Source organism: Stegodyphus dumicola, chromosome 5 (genome assembly GCF_044657685.1).
Source record: "Stegodyphus dumicola isolate Sdum_Otavi_A_Nest chromosome 5, ASM4465768v1".
Taxonomy (NCBI): Eukaryota; Metazoa; Arthropoda; class Arachnida; order Araneae; family Eresidae; genus Stegodyphus; species Stegodyphus dumicola.
The window spans coordinates 212,555,835-212,574,807 of NC_140772.1; the positions used below are offsets into that span (position 1 = coordinate 212,555,835).

General features: G+C 30.9%; 1 protein-coding gene across 1 annotated transcript; it reads right to left on the reverse strand.

The window, feature by feature from the left end:
- Window positions 1-809: 809 nt before the first annotated feature.
- LOC118184646 (uncharacterized) lies at window positions 810-12,936 on the reverse strand. The gene is made up of 4 exons (XM_035354348.2): window positions 12,790-12,936; window positions 12,348-12,462; window positions 3,687-5,367; window positions 810-1,220 (listed from the first exon to the last, which is right to left on the reverse strand). The coding sequence occupies exon 3, from the start codon at window positions 5,246-5,248 to the stop codon at window positions 3,785-3,787; it is 1,464 nt and encodes a 487-aa protein (XP_035210239.1). The 5' UTR covers window positions 5,249-5,367; window positions 12,348-12,462; window positions 12,790-12,936; the 3' UTR covers window positions 810-1,220; window positions 3,687-3,784.
- Between the last annotated feature and the right edge of the window lie 6,037 nt (window positions 12,937-18,973).

An 18,973-nucleotide genomic window follows, 5' to 3' on the forward strand; every position in this document is an offset into this window, starting at 1 on the left:
CCACAATTTAATTTCGATATATCGTAGACTTTCTTCTCAGCACTACCGATTAAATTTGACATGTTAAGCAGATAGTCCTCATGTTCCATCCGCTTTTAATTAAATAAATTAAAGCTTAAATCATGGGATTGTAACTGGCAAGACAATGAAACTGAAACACATGCCTGTGGATATTATAAATACGTATTTTGTTTTGTCAACAGTTGTAACTGAAATATATTGTTACGAAATTCCCAGTTGCGGTAGGATAGCTTCCTCGCAAAGCGAATTTTGGCAAAGCGGGTCAGAAAATGGCACGGAAAGACAGGGTTGCCAGACTTGACGCGAAATCGAGCATTTGGAGACAAAATTGACGCTTTGTTATAGGCGAAGTGAGAACATTCTAGAACGATTTCTTACCGGTTTGCCCCAGAATGTTCTCGAAGGCAGGTCAAAAGCTATATAAACCCTGCCTTTCTGCCTTTTCGCGGAGTAGCAGTTAATCGTGAAGACTATTCTGATTGTATTGAGTTCAATAGTAGTGCTTTGAGCTCGGAGATCAGCTCGAAAACGATCGACCAAGTCGGGAGCTGTTTTCCTTATCACACATTTCCAATGAAATTTACCTGTCATATATTTAACGTTCTCGAAGCGCAGTTTTTTTTTTACTGTGTGAATGTGTATGTGTGGTGTGTTAATTTAACACTTAAATAGTTCTGCAATTAAATGCATGTGGTGTGTTAATTTAACACTTAAGTATTTTTGCAATTTGCAATTAAATACTTATGATGGTGTCTTAGGTATTTATGCAATTAAATATCTCACAGAAAGCTAAATATAAAGTATTTATTCAATTAAATATCTCACAGAAACCTAAATATTATTTACAGCAGCTTAAATTAGACACTAAATCGTTCATATATGTTTCATGCAATAATATCACATTTTCATTCATGATTATAATTCAGAAATTTAATTTATAATTTGCATTATAAAAATAAAATTACTGCATTATAAAAATAAATAGTGATAAAATGAATTATTTAGAAAAATTGCAAGTAACACAATAATATATATATGTAAACGTAAATAACCAGAAGTCTTAACAGTCTAGGAAAAATTTATGAAAAACCAGCTCTTCTTTAAAGTCCAATACCTAGTTAAGAGTTAGAACCATTTCATATTTCAACTGTTTTCAATATTTCATGATGACTTCTTACGTTTCATAATGACATGAAATTCTGAAAACAAACGTGAATTACAAATCGTATTTTGAAAGCAAACGTGCAATTTGAAAACAAACATATAGCTTGCACACACAAGGAAAAAAAAAGGGGGGGCAATTCCTATATCTCCTGTTCTACTAGTCCAATTGACGAAATTTAAATCTAGGTTTTCATGTCTTTAAAGCGCGCCTTATGATTTATATTACATTTATATATATAGCATTATTCTAACGTACGTATTTTGTCAACCCAAAATCGGACTTTTTTCTGAAATGGTATACCGATTTTTTTCCAAATTTCGATTCTACGACTCAAAGTATGACCAAATATTAAATTTTGTAAAATTTGGTGTGAAACTTAGCGAGAAATTTAAAAATTTACCTTGGCGTAAAGTTAGCGCTAAGAATAATTCACTCGGAAAAATTCCAAATTTATAACAACCTATCGGGAATACAAATAAGTCTCCGCAGTTTTTTATCCCAAACTGGTCATTTGTTGTGAAAGAACAGGACGTTATGTTTTATTTAAAGTGTTCTCTACCTTTAGACACTATTTTTGCACATCGTTCTGGCAGCATACAGACACCGCGTATACTTCATATTTCGAGGCTATCCATAAACTAACCCAATTTTTGCTATATTAATTTGATTTGAAGCTCTGCTCAGACAGGCCATGCGTCATCAATCGAACCAAGTAGCCCAGTGCTCAAGGCTTCGTCACACCAAATCTGTTCAATCTCATCAACTGTGTTTGGCAGAGAGTCCCATTGATGGTTTCTTTCGGTTTCAGCAAGTCATAATACATAACTCCAAGTTGATCCCACCATATATATACACAACATGATTTTTTTCCATGAATATTCGGCTTGGCTGTCGATGTTGAATCATGGACAGGTTGTTCCTATGATTTCTTCTTTGGGTTATCGTAGTGGGTCCAGTTTTCATCACTAGTGGTTAAACGATACAAAACCCCTTTCGTTTGCCTGGCAAGCAAACGAAAGAGGTTTTGTATCGTATTTTGTATGTGCCACTAGTGATGAAAACTGGACCCACTACGATAAAGGAAGCAGCATTTCACATGTAAAAAATCGGCGTTCAATGTTTCTCGGCTTCAGTTCATATGGAAAATAATTTCCTTGCTTTTGAATCATTTCCAATGATTTTAAAACTACGGGAAATTGCTTATTGAGCCACTCCTAAAGTAAGTGCAAGATCTACTTGCGTTTGGTACGAATCTTCATCCAATAAATGCTTCTGATTCCACGTCATTGTACACTTTAATCCTTCGCTACGTTCTTTGTATTTCACGTCAAATTCAATGTTACTTTTGAAATCATTCACGACAACTTAAGATAGCCTCACCGTACGCTTCTACAAGCAACAGATGTGCCTCAGCTGCAGATTTCTTCAAATATAAGAAGTAAATCAAAAGTTCCCGCAAATGACGCTCATTCAGCTCAAAACTCGCCATTTTCGCAAGAAAAAGAAACATATGACGCTTATATAAAATCGCTAATATTTCAAGTTTATGTTGTTAGCAGATATCCAACTTTATGATAGGGTGTTTTGCTTCAGACAGTTTAAACCAGAACTTACTGGTAACGCCATTGTTTTTTTTTTTTTTTTTTTGGTCAAACGGCGCAAACTTATTTGTTTTCCAAATATTTTCCTTTCCCTTTTTTAATAATCTACACGAGTGGAAAAAAGGTATATTTTTGATTCTTTCAAATTATTGTAACAAAGTGCGCAAAGCACATTTGGCTTTGTTATCGCTTCTAACAAATATGCCAAATTTCAAAACGTGCCATTATATAAATTCACGCATACCTTTGGAAATTTTGAATAAAAAACTCTCATTTTTGCAGATATGCCAAGAAATGTATCTACTTTGAGATAATGGTAAAAACATTTTACATGCTACAATTCAAAAATGTTTTCGAAAAATTTTTAAAAAGTGCTGCTACAAAATACGCATTATGTACAAATCAGAAAAATCAGCTGGGAAATTTATTTGGATTATACCTAAATTTCGCACTGTGAAAGAAGAATTCAAGTAAGTTTGATAAAAAAAATATTAATAAATATATACCTACTTCAATTAGCATTGAGAAGCCAAAATTTTGAGAGCTAATGTTTTAAAAACTACTCGTACGATATTTAGGGAACTTGGCACTTTGGCCTTATTTGTGTCGTAGAATTGAAATATGGAAAAAAATCGGTATGCCATTTCAGGAAAAGTCCGATTTTATGTGAAAATACCTATGTTAGAATAATGCTTGATATAAATCTAATATATATCATAAGGCGCGCTTTCGAGAACTAAAAATGGAAGTTAAATTTCATGAATCAGCTTAGTAGAACAGGAGATATAGGAGTGTGTCATTTTCTTTTGTGCAAGGTGTACTTTACAAATAGCATGCAATTGCATTTGACTTATGTATTTGATAAATAACTTTACAGCTCCATAATTAAATTTCCTTACCATTTTCAACAATGTTGCTTTTAATTTCTTTATTAGTTTCTTTTCTAATATTTTCAACATTGATTTCTTTGTTGATTTTAAGGTTTTTCTCTATGTACTTATTCAAAATCCATGTTCTCCATGTTACTTGTATGAAGAAGTTTACGCACGTAGTTAGGCAGACTAGCGTTACGTAAGGCATCCTCATAGTTATTCTTTGGTAAATTATCAAAGTCGATTTTTGCATCTACGGCAAAGAACGTCATATTCCATTCCTCTGGTAGCAGCATAGCCATTTTTCGCGAAGCATGTTCATCAAAGAGATAAGCTGATTGCATCTGTGGTGTACACATAAAATTCTCCATTTTACTTTCTGAGTTTTCAAAAACGCCTTTCTGTGGATGGGCTCGCTGTGAAACAGGATTCAGCTTCTGCAAGGTAACATTTTCAGACTGATTAGAAACCGAGGTAGCCACGCTTGTTTCTGACTGTTTAATTTCAGATATTTGTGTCTGACATAAACCAGATTTTATTTCTTCTCTCATTAAATTTTTACGATGAACATTGCTAGACATATGTTGCTGAAATGGTATAGGTCCACTGCACTGTTTTTGGCATATATTGCAGTACCAACTTCGGAAAATCGCGAACTTAGGATCTTCCTTTTTTGAATTATGGTTATTTATTTTGTTTGGCAAAACTTGAGGCAAATCCACATAATAATTTTCATAAGTTTCATTTTTAATTTCAAATATTTTTTGCAAATCTTCAACTCTCCTCAGATTTTTACGATGAACTTCACTAGACTTATGTTCTCGATAGGGAACAGGTCCTGTACATTGTTTCTTACATATAGTACAAAACCAGTTGGAATACAGCGATGCATTTAATACATTTACTATTGAAGCATAACTTCCTGAAACAATAGGTTTATTCAAATCATTTGTAGCTACATCTGCTTCATCATTGGCTATATTATTTGACTTTGATAATGCGCCAAATGAGGTACTGGTCACACTGTCACACTTAGTGGATGACGTTTCTTTCGGTTGTTTAAGCAAACTTTCAGAATACACATTCTTCCTGTGTATCTGACTGTTTAAATGTTCTTCATATGGAATTATGCCAGTGAAGTTTTTGTTACAAATGTTACACGTTTTTAAAACACCAATATTACTATTGCTCGATGAATTGGTATTTGCAGTAAAATCACTTAAAGCAACTTTTTTCAAATGAGCAGCACTCACCATATGTTGTTTGTAAGGTTCTGGGCCATTAAAGTTTTTTTGGCAAATCGCACAGGAAGAATAAAATACATTTTCTGATTTGTTAATTGTCTCTGAGGGAATACATTCCAGTGAAAGAGATTTTTCACAATCTGCTATGAGATAATCTTTACAGACTAAAGTTTCATTTCTTCTGTTTGAAAGATATTGCTCTTGAGAAATGTTATTCTTAACTTCCTCTTTATTTGCCTTCTTTTGAATCCTATGAGCATGCTCTAATGTCTGAAAATGTTCTAGAAGATATTTTAAATCTGAGCAAGAAATGTTGCATGTGGGACAATCGAATGTCTGCTCCATTATCTCCACAGGATCAAATATATTTGAAAACTGTTAGATTTTAGGAGCCGCCTGCATTTTCTTCTTGTTTGTCTTCCTTATATTTGAGATTACTGATTCCAAGTAGGCCAGTTAAATATCTATAAACATAGAAGTCATTAAGTGCATATACATCTTAAAGCATTCTTAATAAATATTAAAAGTCTACTTCATATTTCAAACGTTTAGTATCATATACAAATATAATACACTTCTCACATACAGTTATAAAGAATAAGATAAATGCAAAGTGTTCATACATATCACGATATGCAATCTAAATTACATACACTATTGTAATATGTTTTAAAAAATTACATATGTAAGATAAAAAATATGAAAGAAATTTACTAGAAAATTACTAATCTAATTTATCGATAGCACTTTTAATTCCTAACTTTAATTTGGCTACGTCCCCTCTAAAGAGTTGGTTCTTCGTCGCTTTCATTTGCAATGATCCGCAGTGCTTTAAAGCTCAATCACCATTCAAAACTGAAAGAGTTTGGGAGTGCCCCAGCTGCTAAATACACAGTTACTTTTTTATTTTAATTTTTTAATTCTTAATTCTGCAGGTACTTTATACACTTGAGTTAGTGGTAGCGGTTCACATCCTTACCGACTCAAATTACTGTAATGATTTATCTGTAGATGACTTCCTGTTAGAAGACATCTTGAGACCGTTGCTTAAATGGAATAATGGGCTTGCAGACAAACGTTTCGAGTTAAATACATAATTTTTTCCTGGGCATCCTTGATACATATCTTCAATAACTCATCATTAATTTTTAGGGTATATATTTTTGATTTTCACAAAACTATGAGTGCTATTAGCGCTTCATAATTTTATATATTCGTATCACATTTTTAAATACACCTCAGTAGAACTAACTTCCGCCAGGTAATTCAAATTGTTACTGGACATGCTTATCTAGCTAAGCATCTCCACAAATGTGGTCTTGTCGAATCTCCTTTCTGCCCAGCTTGTGGAGAAGAAGAGGAAACACCTTTTCACTTTCTGGGACGATGTCCGGTGTTCTCTGTCCCTAGAAACAAATTCCTTGGGTTTCCCTATATTACCTTTGATCAAGCCCTTTTATACAAAGGGCTCTCTGGCATAATAGGGTTTCTGATGTATACTAAACACCTACAGGTAAGGTGAATATGGAACCACAAGAAACAAGCATTGAGACGCCCTATGAGTTCTTTTTTTTTTTTTTTTTTTTTTTTTTTTTTTTTTTTTGAAAAGAAACTATGCAGGGATTTCCCTCTCATAGCTGTGTTTTGGAATATAATGATATCAAATCTTTATACACTACCTAGCCATTTGGCTTGAGAATGCACCTCTGCCCTCCTTATTTATTTATTTATTTATTTGACTCTCCATCGCACTCTTGTTTGGTCAAGAATTTGCGTTTGGTGGTTTGGGAGGGATTGAATCGGTTTTCCATCCAATAGGGAAGTTTTTACGATCCAGCCGACACCTTGAACTTAGAGATGGGATCTTTTGCTGATACTATAGATTTGGTGTCAGTTTGAGATCTTATCTATTTATTATTCACCTTTTATGGGAGTTACCATTTAAATCCCTTGATTTAAATGATCAAATGGCGGAAGAGTAATGGGCAATTTTGCCTAAACTCCTTTCTTTCTTTTCATAAGAAGGAAGCGCCCTATTGTTATTGTTATTATTGTTATCACATTTTTAAACAATAGATGAAAGCAGCAAAACAAGCTTGAAATAATCTTATTTAAAACAAAAGATAATAAAAATAAAAACGAAACCTACATTTCTGAAATTACACATAACAAACTATAAAATTTTGAACGACAATAAAAGAAAGAAATTATCCAGAAAATTAACCGTATCCCAATTGAAACAAACGACTCCACTACCATTTGTAACTTTTATTCACTTATCTAAGACTGCACTTTTATAAAAATTACCGAAAGCTCAATCTATAGAAAATTCTATTTTACCTGTAGGTATATTAATGATATCATTACTATTAATAAAAAAAGGTTTTATTGAAACTCTAAGTAAAATGCAACTTCAGTTAATTTTTTATTTGACCCATTAAGGAGGGCGATGCTAACACACATCTTTATAGCCAATAAAAAGTAACTTGACGCAATAAATGTTTGTTGTTAAAGAACGTTTTACATCAGAACCGATAAAATTGCCAAAACATAATTTTGCAGATAGCAGGTAGCAGCACCCGCCTGTTGGCAGGAGCGAAGTGGAAATCAAAATGTGTGGTATTCCAAGATGGAAACTCAGTTCAAAAAAGATTTTGGTTTGCAGTTTTCTCGTTGGCTATTAAACGTTTCGATGCTGGACGTTTGAATTTTAGTTTGTAAGTTATCTGCGTCACCAGTGCACAGGAAGGGGAAATATCCAAATTAAATTAGAGAATTAAAGGACTATTGCATATTAAAATTAATATTTTTTATTTACATATTTTTATGTTACATATATTTTTATTAAAAGTTTTAATACACATAACTTATAATTATTACTTTATAAAATTGAGAACTATTACATAAGTTTATATATATATTGTGTTATATTAAGCCAAGAAAACTAAAAATCTTCCCATGGAATAAAAATAAAAAGGTCATACTATTACTTGAATTGAAGCTAACACAAGAATTTTATGTAATTTCTATGAAACTTGATTGAAATTGAGAAAATTTGGTTACAGGGGAAAATATCGCTGATAAAAACGTCGCAGAGAAAATAATGCAAGGGGAAAACGTCCTCATATAGAATGTCGGCGGAGAAAAGAGCAGAGAACACCGTAATTATAAAACATCGCAGAACAAAACATTGCGATCGAAAATAAAACAGTTCAAAACTTTCGTAGTTTAAAAGCTTCTTCGTCAAGAAAAACGCGGTAAAAAATAAAGCCACCTGCCATTGCATATGACAACATCGCGGACATGCAGTTTTCAGGCTTGAAAAGTTGCCAATGCATATTCGCATAATGACTTGCGAGCACAAAAGCAATAAGGGGTGTTTTTACTTTTACATTTTTGAATTAAATAATGAAATTTTGCTGAAAAATTAAGAAGGAAACTTACGCATTCAAAAATTGAAAATAAGTAGAATGTAAATTTTATAATTTGACAAATAATTAAACAATTTTAATACAGGAAATCACATACAGTCCTTCATCTGCCTTTATCTAATCTTTTTTAGACTATACTTCCCATAAAAAAATTTACCAACAAAACTTTATAAAACTGCTTAATTAATAACCTTTATTAGTTAACTATATGCAGGAAATGGCAAAGAATTAAAACATTCGCTTAGCGTACAAATCAAAGTAATATGTAATTTTAATATGTTTAGACTTATTAGAAATGCTTTCTTAGATTTGGCAACAAGAATTAAAATTCAAAACTAGATGTACGATATCAGCAGTTTTCTATTAGTATCTTGCATTTTGTATTTTGTGTGTCGTATGTGTATTTGCTGTGTATTCATTTCCATTAAAATGTATTTGTAACCAAGAAGCCCCATAGATTTAACTTATGCCACCCACATCGACTCTACATATATAAATTTAAAATTATATTAACTGGTATACCTAGCATTACTTTTCTTCTCATTCAGTTTCTGAATGCTTAAATTTCCTTCTTATTTTTTCAGAAAAAATTATTAGCTAATTAAAGAATATGAAGCATTAAAAGTAAAAATATTTCTCATTCTTTCTTGCGCTCAGAAATCAGTATGCTAATGTCAGAATTTTTAGATCCTAAAAACGCAAATTTGTAATGTTATCCTCATATGATGAATTGAAGGTGCTTTATTTTTTACGACGATACTTTCGACGACGATATTTTAAAACTGCCACGTTTTTCAACCGTTTATTTTCAACGCGGATGTTTTTAAATTGCAATGTTTTTGAGCCGCAGCTTCAATGAAGACGACTTTTATCACAATATTTTAGAACTGCGTTGTTTTCTTCTTGCTTTCCGATGTTTTGCAAGACGATGTTTTTGCTTTGCGTTGTTTTCTTCGCGACGTTTTTGCCCCGATGTTTTCGGCGGACGCCGTTATTCCAGAATTTTATCTCACTGATGTCATAAACTTGCTACTAATTAAATTCACATCTGCGATAGTTGAGAATACTAAAAGCAATGATCTTACGCAAGAGGGAAACTAAAAAATTTCTTGAAAGGAAATGAATAATCATAATCTATGTAAACTGAAAGTAAATAACTGAAAACACCCATTACTGGAAAGTAAAAGTAGAAGCGAACCAGAAAACGTATTGTATAAAGCTTGTATAATGGAACAGATTTAAAATTGTCAATCAAATTAAGAGTGTTTTGTGGACATAGAAAAGTTTAAGTAAACCCTGTTTGCAAACTGTAGAAGTTTATTGAATAATTTTGGTGAAAGAATGTTTTGATTTCACGAATGTTCAACAATGAATGGAAAACATAAATGAAATGGAAAACATTTCTGAAAGACAATTGTCACGATACCCCTGTGTATAAAATTTTAAATCTCAGCCGTGAAACGTTTACCAATCGAAAGCAAACCGCAAAGGAAATGTTCAGTAAATTACTTGAAACTGAATCGCATTATTGCCTAACCCTTTCTGTTTAACACGCTTGGTGAAGATTTTATGTATTCCTCCATGCTTCTCTGAAGTTTCAATTGATTTTTGATTTTAAGCAAATATTTACTAGAGAATCTGCAGTTTTACAGGAATATCTGTGAAAACTTAAGCAATTGTAGATAAAAAGCTTGCATATTGCTAAGAATTTTGTCCTTAGAAAGGTAATTTTAGTAGAATTATATGTAAAATTGTTGTATTTTTCTGCGTAATGTAGCGCGAGGCACATTTCAAGAGCAAGTGTACAGAGGCAAGTGCATTTAACATTAAGTAAATGAGTATCTAGGTAATTTGGCGAGATAAAACCAAGCTGTCAACGGTTTTGGCAAATTATTTTGTCGCCAAATTTGGCGATATTTTGGACCGGACACTGTATTACCGTAACATGTATTAAAATTGAATAAATGTAATTGATCACTTCACCCTCGTATTACTTTCCAGGAATTTCGAGAAACAGAAAGTACTAGAAATATCTGTCGATCGGTGGAAAACTATTTAAGGTGGAAGAGAGAGCATCTGTTCTCTGTTGCTTAGTTATTGTTGTTGCGAGTTGTTTAGTTTCTCGTGAACTGAGATATCCGAGTTAGCTTTCTCTTTAGATGTGCTTTGCATTGTGTTTAACGTTCTGAATGGTTTGAAGGGTAACTACTGATTGTACTGTGTGATATTGTGAACACATGTACGAATATTTCTGTGGAGAAGTTCTGAAATACTTCTTTTGATAAAAATTAATTTTTATTAATCTATTTTCGGACTTATGCATTCAATATGTTAAGAACCCGTACGCACGCAACAATATAATTCCTTTTTAAAATCTTTTAGGGGTGTTTTTTGGGACTTTATACCTGAATTTTTTTTTTTTCATCTTTTCATTCATATATAGAATTGTTTTCCTTAGTAAGAAAAGAAGCAAATATTACATTTGACAAAATTTATTCCACATATTTTACTTTTTTGTTTTATTTTTGGTTCATTATTATATTTAAGCAAATAAACTATAAAAATGTTTGCAAAATAAAGAAATAAATTGAATTTTAGCCATAACTTGCTTATGTAGTTCTTCATTATTACACTATACTATGAAATGTAATTTTAGAAATAATAATTAATAAATGAAACGAAAATTAGTTAAAATTGTTTCTGCTTTGAACAATTCTTTTAAATGAATATTTTACCTATTTATTTTTATATTTTATAGAAGTAAAAATTTTTTGCACACTTAATTTGTTTAATAAGTTAAAGCAAGATTTAAAAATATCATAAAATATATTTTCCTTCGTATAAAAGAAGCTTAATATTGATATCATTCTTGGTGTCTTAATTATGTTCCTAATTGTTTAAAAACGTTCATTAAACTTAAGAAACAGAACCAAACAAAATATGTGTATGTTGCATTAAATGTATTTGAATTAATTGTACTTAATTAATTGAAATACTTGTATTATTGTGCTTGATTGAAAAGAATGAATATCATTAGCATTTTTAAATAAACTCCCAGAATCTACTTGTAAGAAACTGCAAGAAAATTATTATTGCTTATGATTATAATTAATTTCAACATAAACTACGTTATTAGGAGAAATGCAGATGATTATTCTGTATTGAAATGCATTTATATGTAGTAGAAACATCTTACATTAATTCCAGCAATAAAGCTTAAATTAATGTAATGTATTTCGTAATGTTTATGAAAATTACCAAATACATATTGCAAACTGTATAAGTTAAGAAATTAAAAATGAACAGTTATTAGAAATTTCACTCAAAAAAAAAACAAAAAAAAAAAAAAACAAGGATATAATAAGAAGTAAGCATATTGTTTCCTTAATTTCTGAGTTTATTATACAATATAAAATTTTAATCCTAAGAATAAATTAAAGATTTTATGCCGCATCGAATGACAGCATAGCTGAGAGCTGGCATTTTGCCTGATAAATGCCCTGATTGCGTAACGTAACAAAACATAAGAGGATTAAAAAAATAGAAATATTAAGCTAAAGATGCTTTAAACGTTAAATAAAACGTTTAGAGTACTTAAGATATAAAAAAATCCCTCTTCATCAATATTTGAATCTGATTTTAATACTGACCTGTTACTATAGCAAATTTATGAAGATATGAATGTTTGCTTGAACGAAATATCAATACTTATGATATGATATAACTGCGTGTGATTTTACATAAGTTTAAATAAACCGAATTATTTTTTAAGAAAATGATAACACAAATTGTCAACATTAATAAGCAAAAAAAAAAAAAAAAAAAAAAAAATACATTCATCAAAGTATGGCAAAGCAATAATTTATTTAATAATTTCCAAACATACGTTATAATAGTTTTTATATTCTAACATAGTATTTCGATGTTTTGTAGTTTAAAATCTTATTCTGAAGCAAATGAAAATTGATTTCTATCGAGGTTTATGAAGAAATAACAACAAAAGTTTAATTTACCTGTTGACTTAAATCAATGGTCTTCCAATTATGTTCTGTAAAACTCAGAGGTTCCCCACAAATCTCCTCGGGGTTCCGCAAGTCAAATTCGACAGATTTTTTGATACCACGTTGACTGTATTAATAAACATGCAAAAAAAATTAATTAAGTATTTTTCTGTGATTATCATTATCCAAAATAATACAAAGCAGAACCGTTTTTATGAGTAAATTTATAATGAAATATTAATTTTCCTTTCATTTTCCATATTAAGTGTACAAACTTGATATGTTTTCAATGCCTTTCTTATAAAAATATTTTTATGTTCTCGAATAAAGAATGGCTCACGAGCGTAAACAAAGCTTTAACTAACAAAACTAAAAAAATACCGAACACCAAAATCAAAATGAAATCCAGAAAATACTTTATTGTAAATAAAAGATATATAAATGATATACTCACTGCCTTCCTCTATAGGAAGTCGATTTTCTCTATACGCCTTTAAAAACGGTGCTGCTTTAAAAAAGGTTTCAAAATGTACTAAACATCGTTGCTCTCCAATGTGAACTGCAACAATTTTTCAAACGGAAACTTTATGCTAAGCTATTTCTTTTCTTATCGTTATTTGATTGGACGAATGACGAAATAGAAATGCGAATTATCACATCCTATCTCGTGATATTACACTTTCGAAGGGTTAACTTAAGTCCTGGTGATAAGATTAGATAGAAAATTGACAACAATATATTTATTTTTTGTTTTTAATTACATGGTACTACTCACTGAATTAATAGAAATGTGTGTGGTGTATGGGTGGTATAAATTTTGGAGTCATATGTTTATCTACATTTTCGAATCAGTTTCCGTATAAATAAGTTACAATTCTAAATAGTTTACATTGGGAGGATGAACATCCTTATACCTTAAGATACTGAGATTTGACTAAGAAAATCAAAGCAAATTAAAATACCATATTCTATTCGGTAAAGTAAAAACAAATTAGTAGATAAATTCTTCTGCAAAACTGCAAACTTTCACATCAATTAACACAAGTGAAAAGATTTAACAAATTAGAAAATTTCTATGGAAAATTAATTAACACTTTCTATTAAAGTTATAATTTAAAATAAAATAGTGAGTTTTAAAATTAATTATCCTATAAAGTATTTCTTCCGCCTTCTTAGCATGCCTTCGTTGTGTAGCGGTCAGCACGCTCGACGCGTATTCGAGAGGTTCGTGATTCGAGTCCCGGCGAGGGCATTGCTCATTTTTCATCTACTCCTGCTTCCAAAAACGTCTAATATCTCTACAGTCACATAAACCAAAACCGAGAAAAAATTAAATATAAAATTTAAAGTAGGTACAATTTTACATTACTAGGGACATTTCGTTTTAAGTTAACAAATGCACAGCCAATAAATTTATTAGATAGACAGTTTTAGAAACAAATTAAATTAAAATTCAACCAAATTACGCATTAATCTGCCAATCGCTGATAGGCCGAAATTTAAAAAGCATTCTAATTAAATTCGAAAGAATAAAAAAGTTATATCTAGATGAATGTGTTATGAAGCAATAATTTTAATGTGTGAAATGCTTGCGATCTGAAATTTGTAAAATGGGAAAACTGCAAGAAACGTTTGATAATAGTTAGTTAATATTTAATCAAAATTTCCTTTCGATTATGTAAATCAATTTAAACTAAATGTTTATTTAACCAAATACAATTTTTTTGCAAATCAATACGTTAAGAAAAGTTAAGAATTTAATAAATTTATTAATTATTAAGTAGTTAATAAATAACATTGAATATAGGAAAAACTATTTAAATCTGATATATTTACACTGAAAAAAAGAATTTAGTGACAATTAATTACTTAAGTTTAATAACTGTATGTAAATTAATCTATTAAAATTAGCAGAATTATAATTATTAAAGTAAGAAAAGAGGTTAAAAATATGTTGCTACACTCCTGTTAGTGGGAACGAATTCAGAAACGTATGTATGTATGCGTGTTTGCGTTTGTGTAAGATAAAAAATTTCTAAATCAAAATTCCAATTTTAATATCTAATGAAACCTTAAGTTTCTAATTTAATTTGGATATTTCCTCTTTCCGTCCTTTCCATAACGTTGGATGACATAACTAATTCTAGGCTGAAAGTCAAAATTAGCAAAACAGAACTTTTCTCTTTTTAAAATCCTCCATTTGTAATCCTCCATTTTGGATGGCAACACTTCGCTTCTTATTCTCTTACCAGTAAGATGCTGCTTCGCTGCTTCCTTTTTACTGCAATGATATTGAAACTGTAAATTTTATCTCCTGAAGTAGGCATGATTAATTTGTCAAGTTTTATGTGACTGCAGATGTCAATTAAAAAGCGTATTTAAGTCTGCCAAGACTGATTTTTGCTGCATCTACGTGACTTCATATATTCCTGTGCTTCAACATTTGATCCATAAATGATTTTCCAAAATAATGCCCTTTATCACAAAACATGTATCACAGGATACATATATATACACACACACACACACACACAGTATATACATTGCTGGACTAACGATATTTTCCTATCAAACAGAACGAATATGTACTTTTTCATTTCAAAACTTTTGTTACGCTAATGTTTCAAAGTTTAAGAATTAGCTCATCTTTTTATTGGACAAAAGGGCCTTAGCCCAGAACAGTTATTAGCTTAGTTTTGGCATTTTGAGTTAAAAACTTGAATGCGTTGAATCACATTTCAAATTGTTGCCACCAAATACCATCAACCTCTTACTATGTTACTATAAGGGCAAAGCTCCCAGCTCCCCCAGCCGATGATTCATCCATAAAGCTTTTAGAGGCCAGCCCGACAAAGGTAAGGTAAAGGTAAAAGTATGGGGGACACCAGCGATGTACCATAGGTCAACTGGTAATGCCTTCCCATACTAATTCTTTGAGAGAAAAAAAAAAGGGGGGGGAATTGCAAGTTTTATAAGAATTTGCATAGACTGAAGCTTTTCAAAAGGTCTAAAGTTTGCCTATTATTTTCAAAAGGTCTAAAGTTTGCCTAGTACATCGTACAATTCCACAGTACGCCCCGCATCCAGTATTTATTAAAAATAATGGTGTAGGGCATAAGTAGATTACAAAATAGTAGGAATACAATTTGAGATTCACAAGATAAATTGAACATCTCATTTGGTGCAACAAAAATAGGAGATAAACATAATTAATAAACAAATAAACATAATGAGATAATTATAATTAATACAATGCTAAATACAATGCTAAATGAATTGTTATAATAATGCTAAAGAGGTAGGTGTCCATGGGTTATTTCAGATATATTGGTTTATTGCAGTTCATAAAGTTCCCAAGCGGATCCATTTTGTCTATAATCACAGCATGTAAATATTCACTAAATTTAAACTGGACTTACACTTGACAGAGATCTAGGCCGTAGGAAGAGAGTCGTTGCATAATTTTCTGAAACTTTGGATATTGATGACAAAACAAAACGAATTGGAAAAAAAAATAATAAATAATAAGTCTGAACGGTTTCAGATTTTAAATTGCGTCCAAAGGGTCACATTTCTGCGCGCTGGAGATAAAAAGGTTTTTTTCTCCCGTAGAGTGTTGCCATTGCTCGTTTTTAAATTGGTGAGTTTGGTTTTTAAATCGGTGAGTTTGTTAATCAAAAATTCTTCAAAAATTCAAATCAAAATTTTTAAAAAATATGAAATCGATAATAAAACAAATTCTAATTTCAAATTTGGGCTTTCAGACGCCCATATTCGCAGTAAGGTTATGTCATTCAAAACTGGATGGCTCTAGGTACCGTTGTTTTTTCACAATGGGAGAAACATACATACATTTATGCAGATTCTTCATTATTTAATTTCTTTAAATATATTACAGGGCGATAATACTTGGTGGCAACAATTTGAAGAGTGAAACAACGCTTTTAGTGAGTCAACGCAAAATGCCAAAACGAAATTAATAGTTCTTCTGGGCAAATTACCCCTTTGGACTATAAAGAAAAGAAAACAGGTACACATTTCACACATCTACTCCAGACAAGTATCTCTGCCAGTTGATAATATTCATTATTTCCCTGGAATAAAGCAGCATTTTACTATAGTCCTTATAAGATGTCTTGGAAATTCGATTTTCATTTTATCTCTATACTAGCAGTCGGGCCCCAAATTTCAACGAAGTGAACATTATAACCTCTTACTCTACATAGCCGACAAAGACCGTTTTCCTGCAAGGCAAATCTATTCAAATACACTGGAAAACGTCTATATCCCCCCAAAATCTGATTCAAATCTATATCAGTATAGCACTTTCTTCCTTTTATAAATCCGTATAGCACACATATAATTTTTCCTTTTCTCAGTGGATTCCCAACTGTTTTTCAGTTCAATTCCCAATCATCACCCTGTATTATATTTAAAGAAATTAAATAATGAAGAATCTGTAAGTGTATGTATATTTCCCGCATTACACACGGTACACAACGGTACATCAATTTTAAGGAAAAAAAATCTTTTTTTACCTCCAGCACGCGAAACTATATATCGGAAATTCTGAAGATCTTTTAAAATTATTTTGTGATGTTGCTGTTGAATTGAATTTGATGATTTCAGTGTGAAGAACATGATATATATAAATAAATATAATACACAAAACGGTAAAAAAAAAGCCTCTTTGGGTATACTCTAAAATCTGAAAACTTTCAAATTTTTATTTATTTTCACTTTTATTCTTATTTTTATAATTTTAGTTCAAATTTTCATATGTGGGATTACTTCTATTTTACGTGTATCTTGGCCTCGGCCCACTTAAATTAAAATTAACATTCTTAGATTTTTAAGCTTTTTGCTTGCTTATTTTGTTGTTATATATATATATATATATATTTTAATTTTAAACTGATCTGTATGGATTAAAATTTTACATGTTTTTATTTTTTCATGTATAGGATTGCTTGTATTTACATGCTCTGTGCGGATTTTTAGACTTAGTCTGTTCAAAATAATAACATAGTTTTAAAATTTATTTATGTGTTTTACGCTATAATTTTGCAGTGTTTTCGCACTGCCTTTTTCGGCCTGTAGGAAGTTGGACTGATTAAGACACAGATTAATTTTATTGCTTTTATGGTATTATATAAATTTTAAACTTTAATTTGTATCTCTGCTGCTTCAGAAATAGGTTATTATTTGCTTCTTTCGTTGCACCAACCCCCTGATGGCGATGCAGTGAGAGATATACATTTCTTTTTTCATTTTTGGTTTTGATATTTTTGCCCCCTCCCTTTTTCTTACGGTTTGCCAATTTGCTTCTAATATTTTTTTTTTTTTTTTCTTTTTTAGTTTTTGCATGCGTTTATTCCGAACTGCACATATGATATGAATTTTAAACGTATTACTTTTTTAATGTATTTTGCAATATATATGTGTGTCTGGTAATACCTTCTTGAAAAAGACATCTAAGAAAGTACTTGAAAGGACAGCACGTTTAATTACATTTAAAGTATTTACATTTTTAACAAATATGTTAGTTATAAACTGAATTAACTTCTTCAATACATTTTTATTTACGTCTTTATCGTCGTCGTTCTTTTACTGCAGCTTGAGTCCAACTCATCTAATTGCCAACTCACAAAACGAAAAATAAAACATTAAAAGAATTATACGATCAGCAATCCGTACGCCATCTGGTATTCAACATTGGCACTACATCATTCGGCCGTCCGGCACTCGTCTGGTTCTCCAGGCGACACTACAAATACAAAGAAAAGACAAAAGCAAAGCAAGAAAGGTAATAAAAGTAAAAGTTAAATGTTTTTAGAGTCCTGATCGTCTTTCAGTTTCAAGAATGAGAGCATGAGCAAACATCGTCTTCAAGCTTCATCAGCCATAGAAACATCTGTGGGCGTGGGTTCGAATCGCACTTCTGATATAATACGTGGTAATATCTTCTTGAAAAAGACATCTAAGAATCTACTTGAAAGGACAGCACGTTTAATTACATTTAAAGTATTTACATGTTTAACAAATATGTTAGTTATAAACTGAATTAACTTCTTCAGTACATTTTTATTTACGTCTTTATCGTTGTCGTTCTTTTACTGCATATTGATTCCAACTCATCTAATTGCCAACTCACAAAGCGAAATATAAAACATTAAAAGAATTATACGATCAGCAACCCGTACGCCATCTGGTGTTCATAAAGGGACTGTACAATTAAAAACATAACATTAATGTACCAGTATGACAGCAACAAATAAATGTGTATTAATAAAATAAAATGCAGAATGTTTCATCAAAATGTTCAATCAACGTTTTCGTCAAAATGTTCAATCATGCAGAATGTTCAATCAATGTTTCTGCAGAGTTTCTGCAGAATCATTGACAAGGAAAATACACCTTAACAACGTAAACACAGTTTTATTATTAATGGGCTTTAGTATCGTATTATATTTCATCACTGTGTAGCCTCTGACGACAAAGTTTCTTAAATATCTTAAATTTCAGGAATGTGATCAATATAAATATGTCTTAAATTTTGAATAAAATATGAATCTCTACAAAATGGATACTTATCCGCTTAAGGTTGTTTTGAAGTTCGAAACCATAAAATGTGATAC

Bases quoted from the DNA above. Each gene is read 5' to 3' on its own strand.
- LOC118184646 (XM_035354348.2), bottom strand. From the start codon at position 5,248: ATGGAGCAGACATTCGATTGTCCCACATGCAACATTTCTTGCTCAGAT.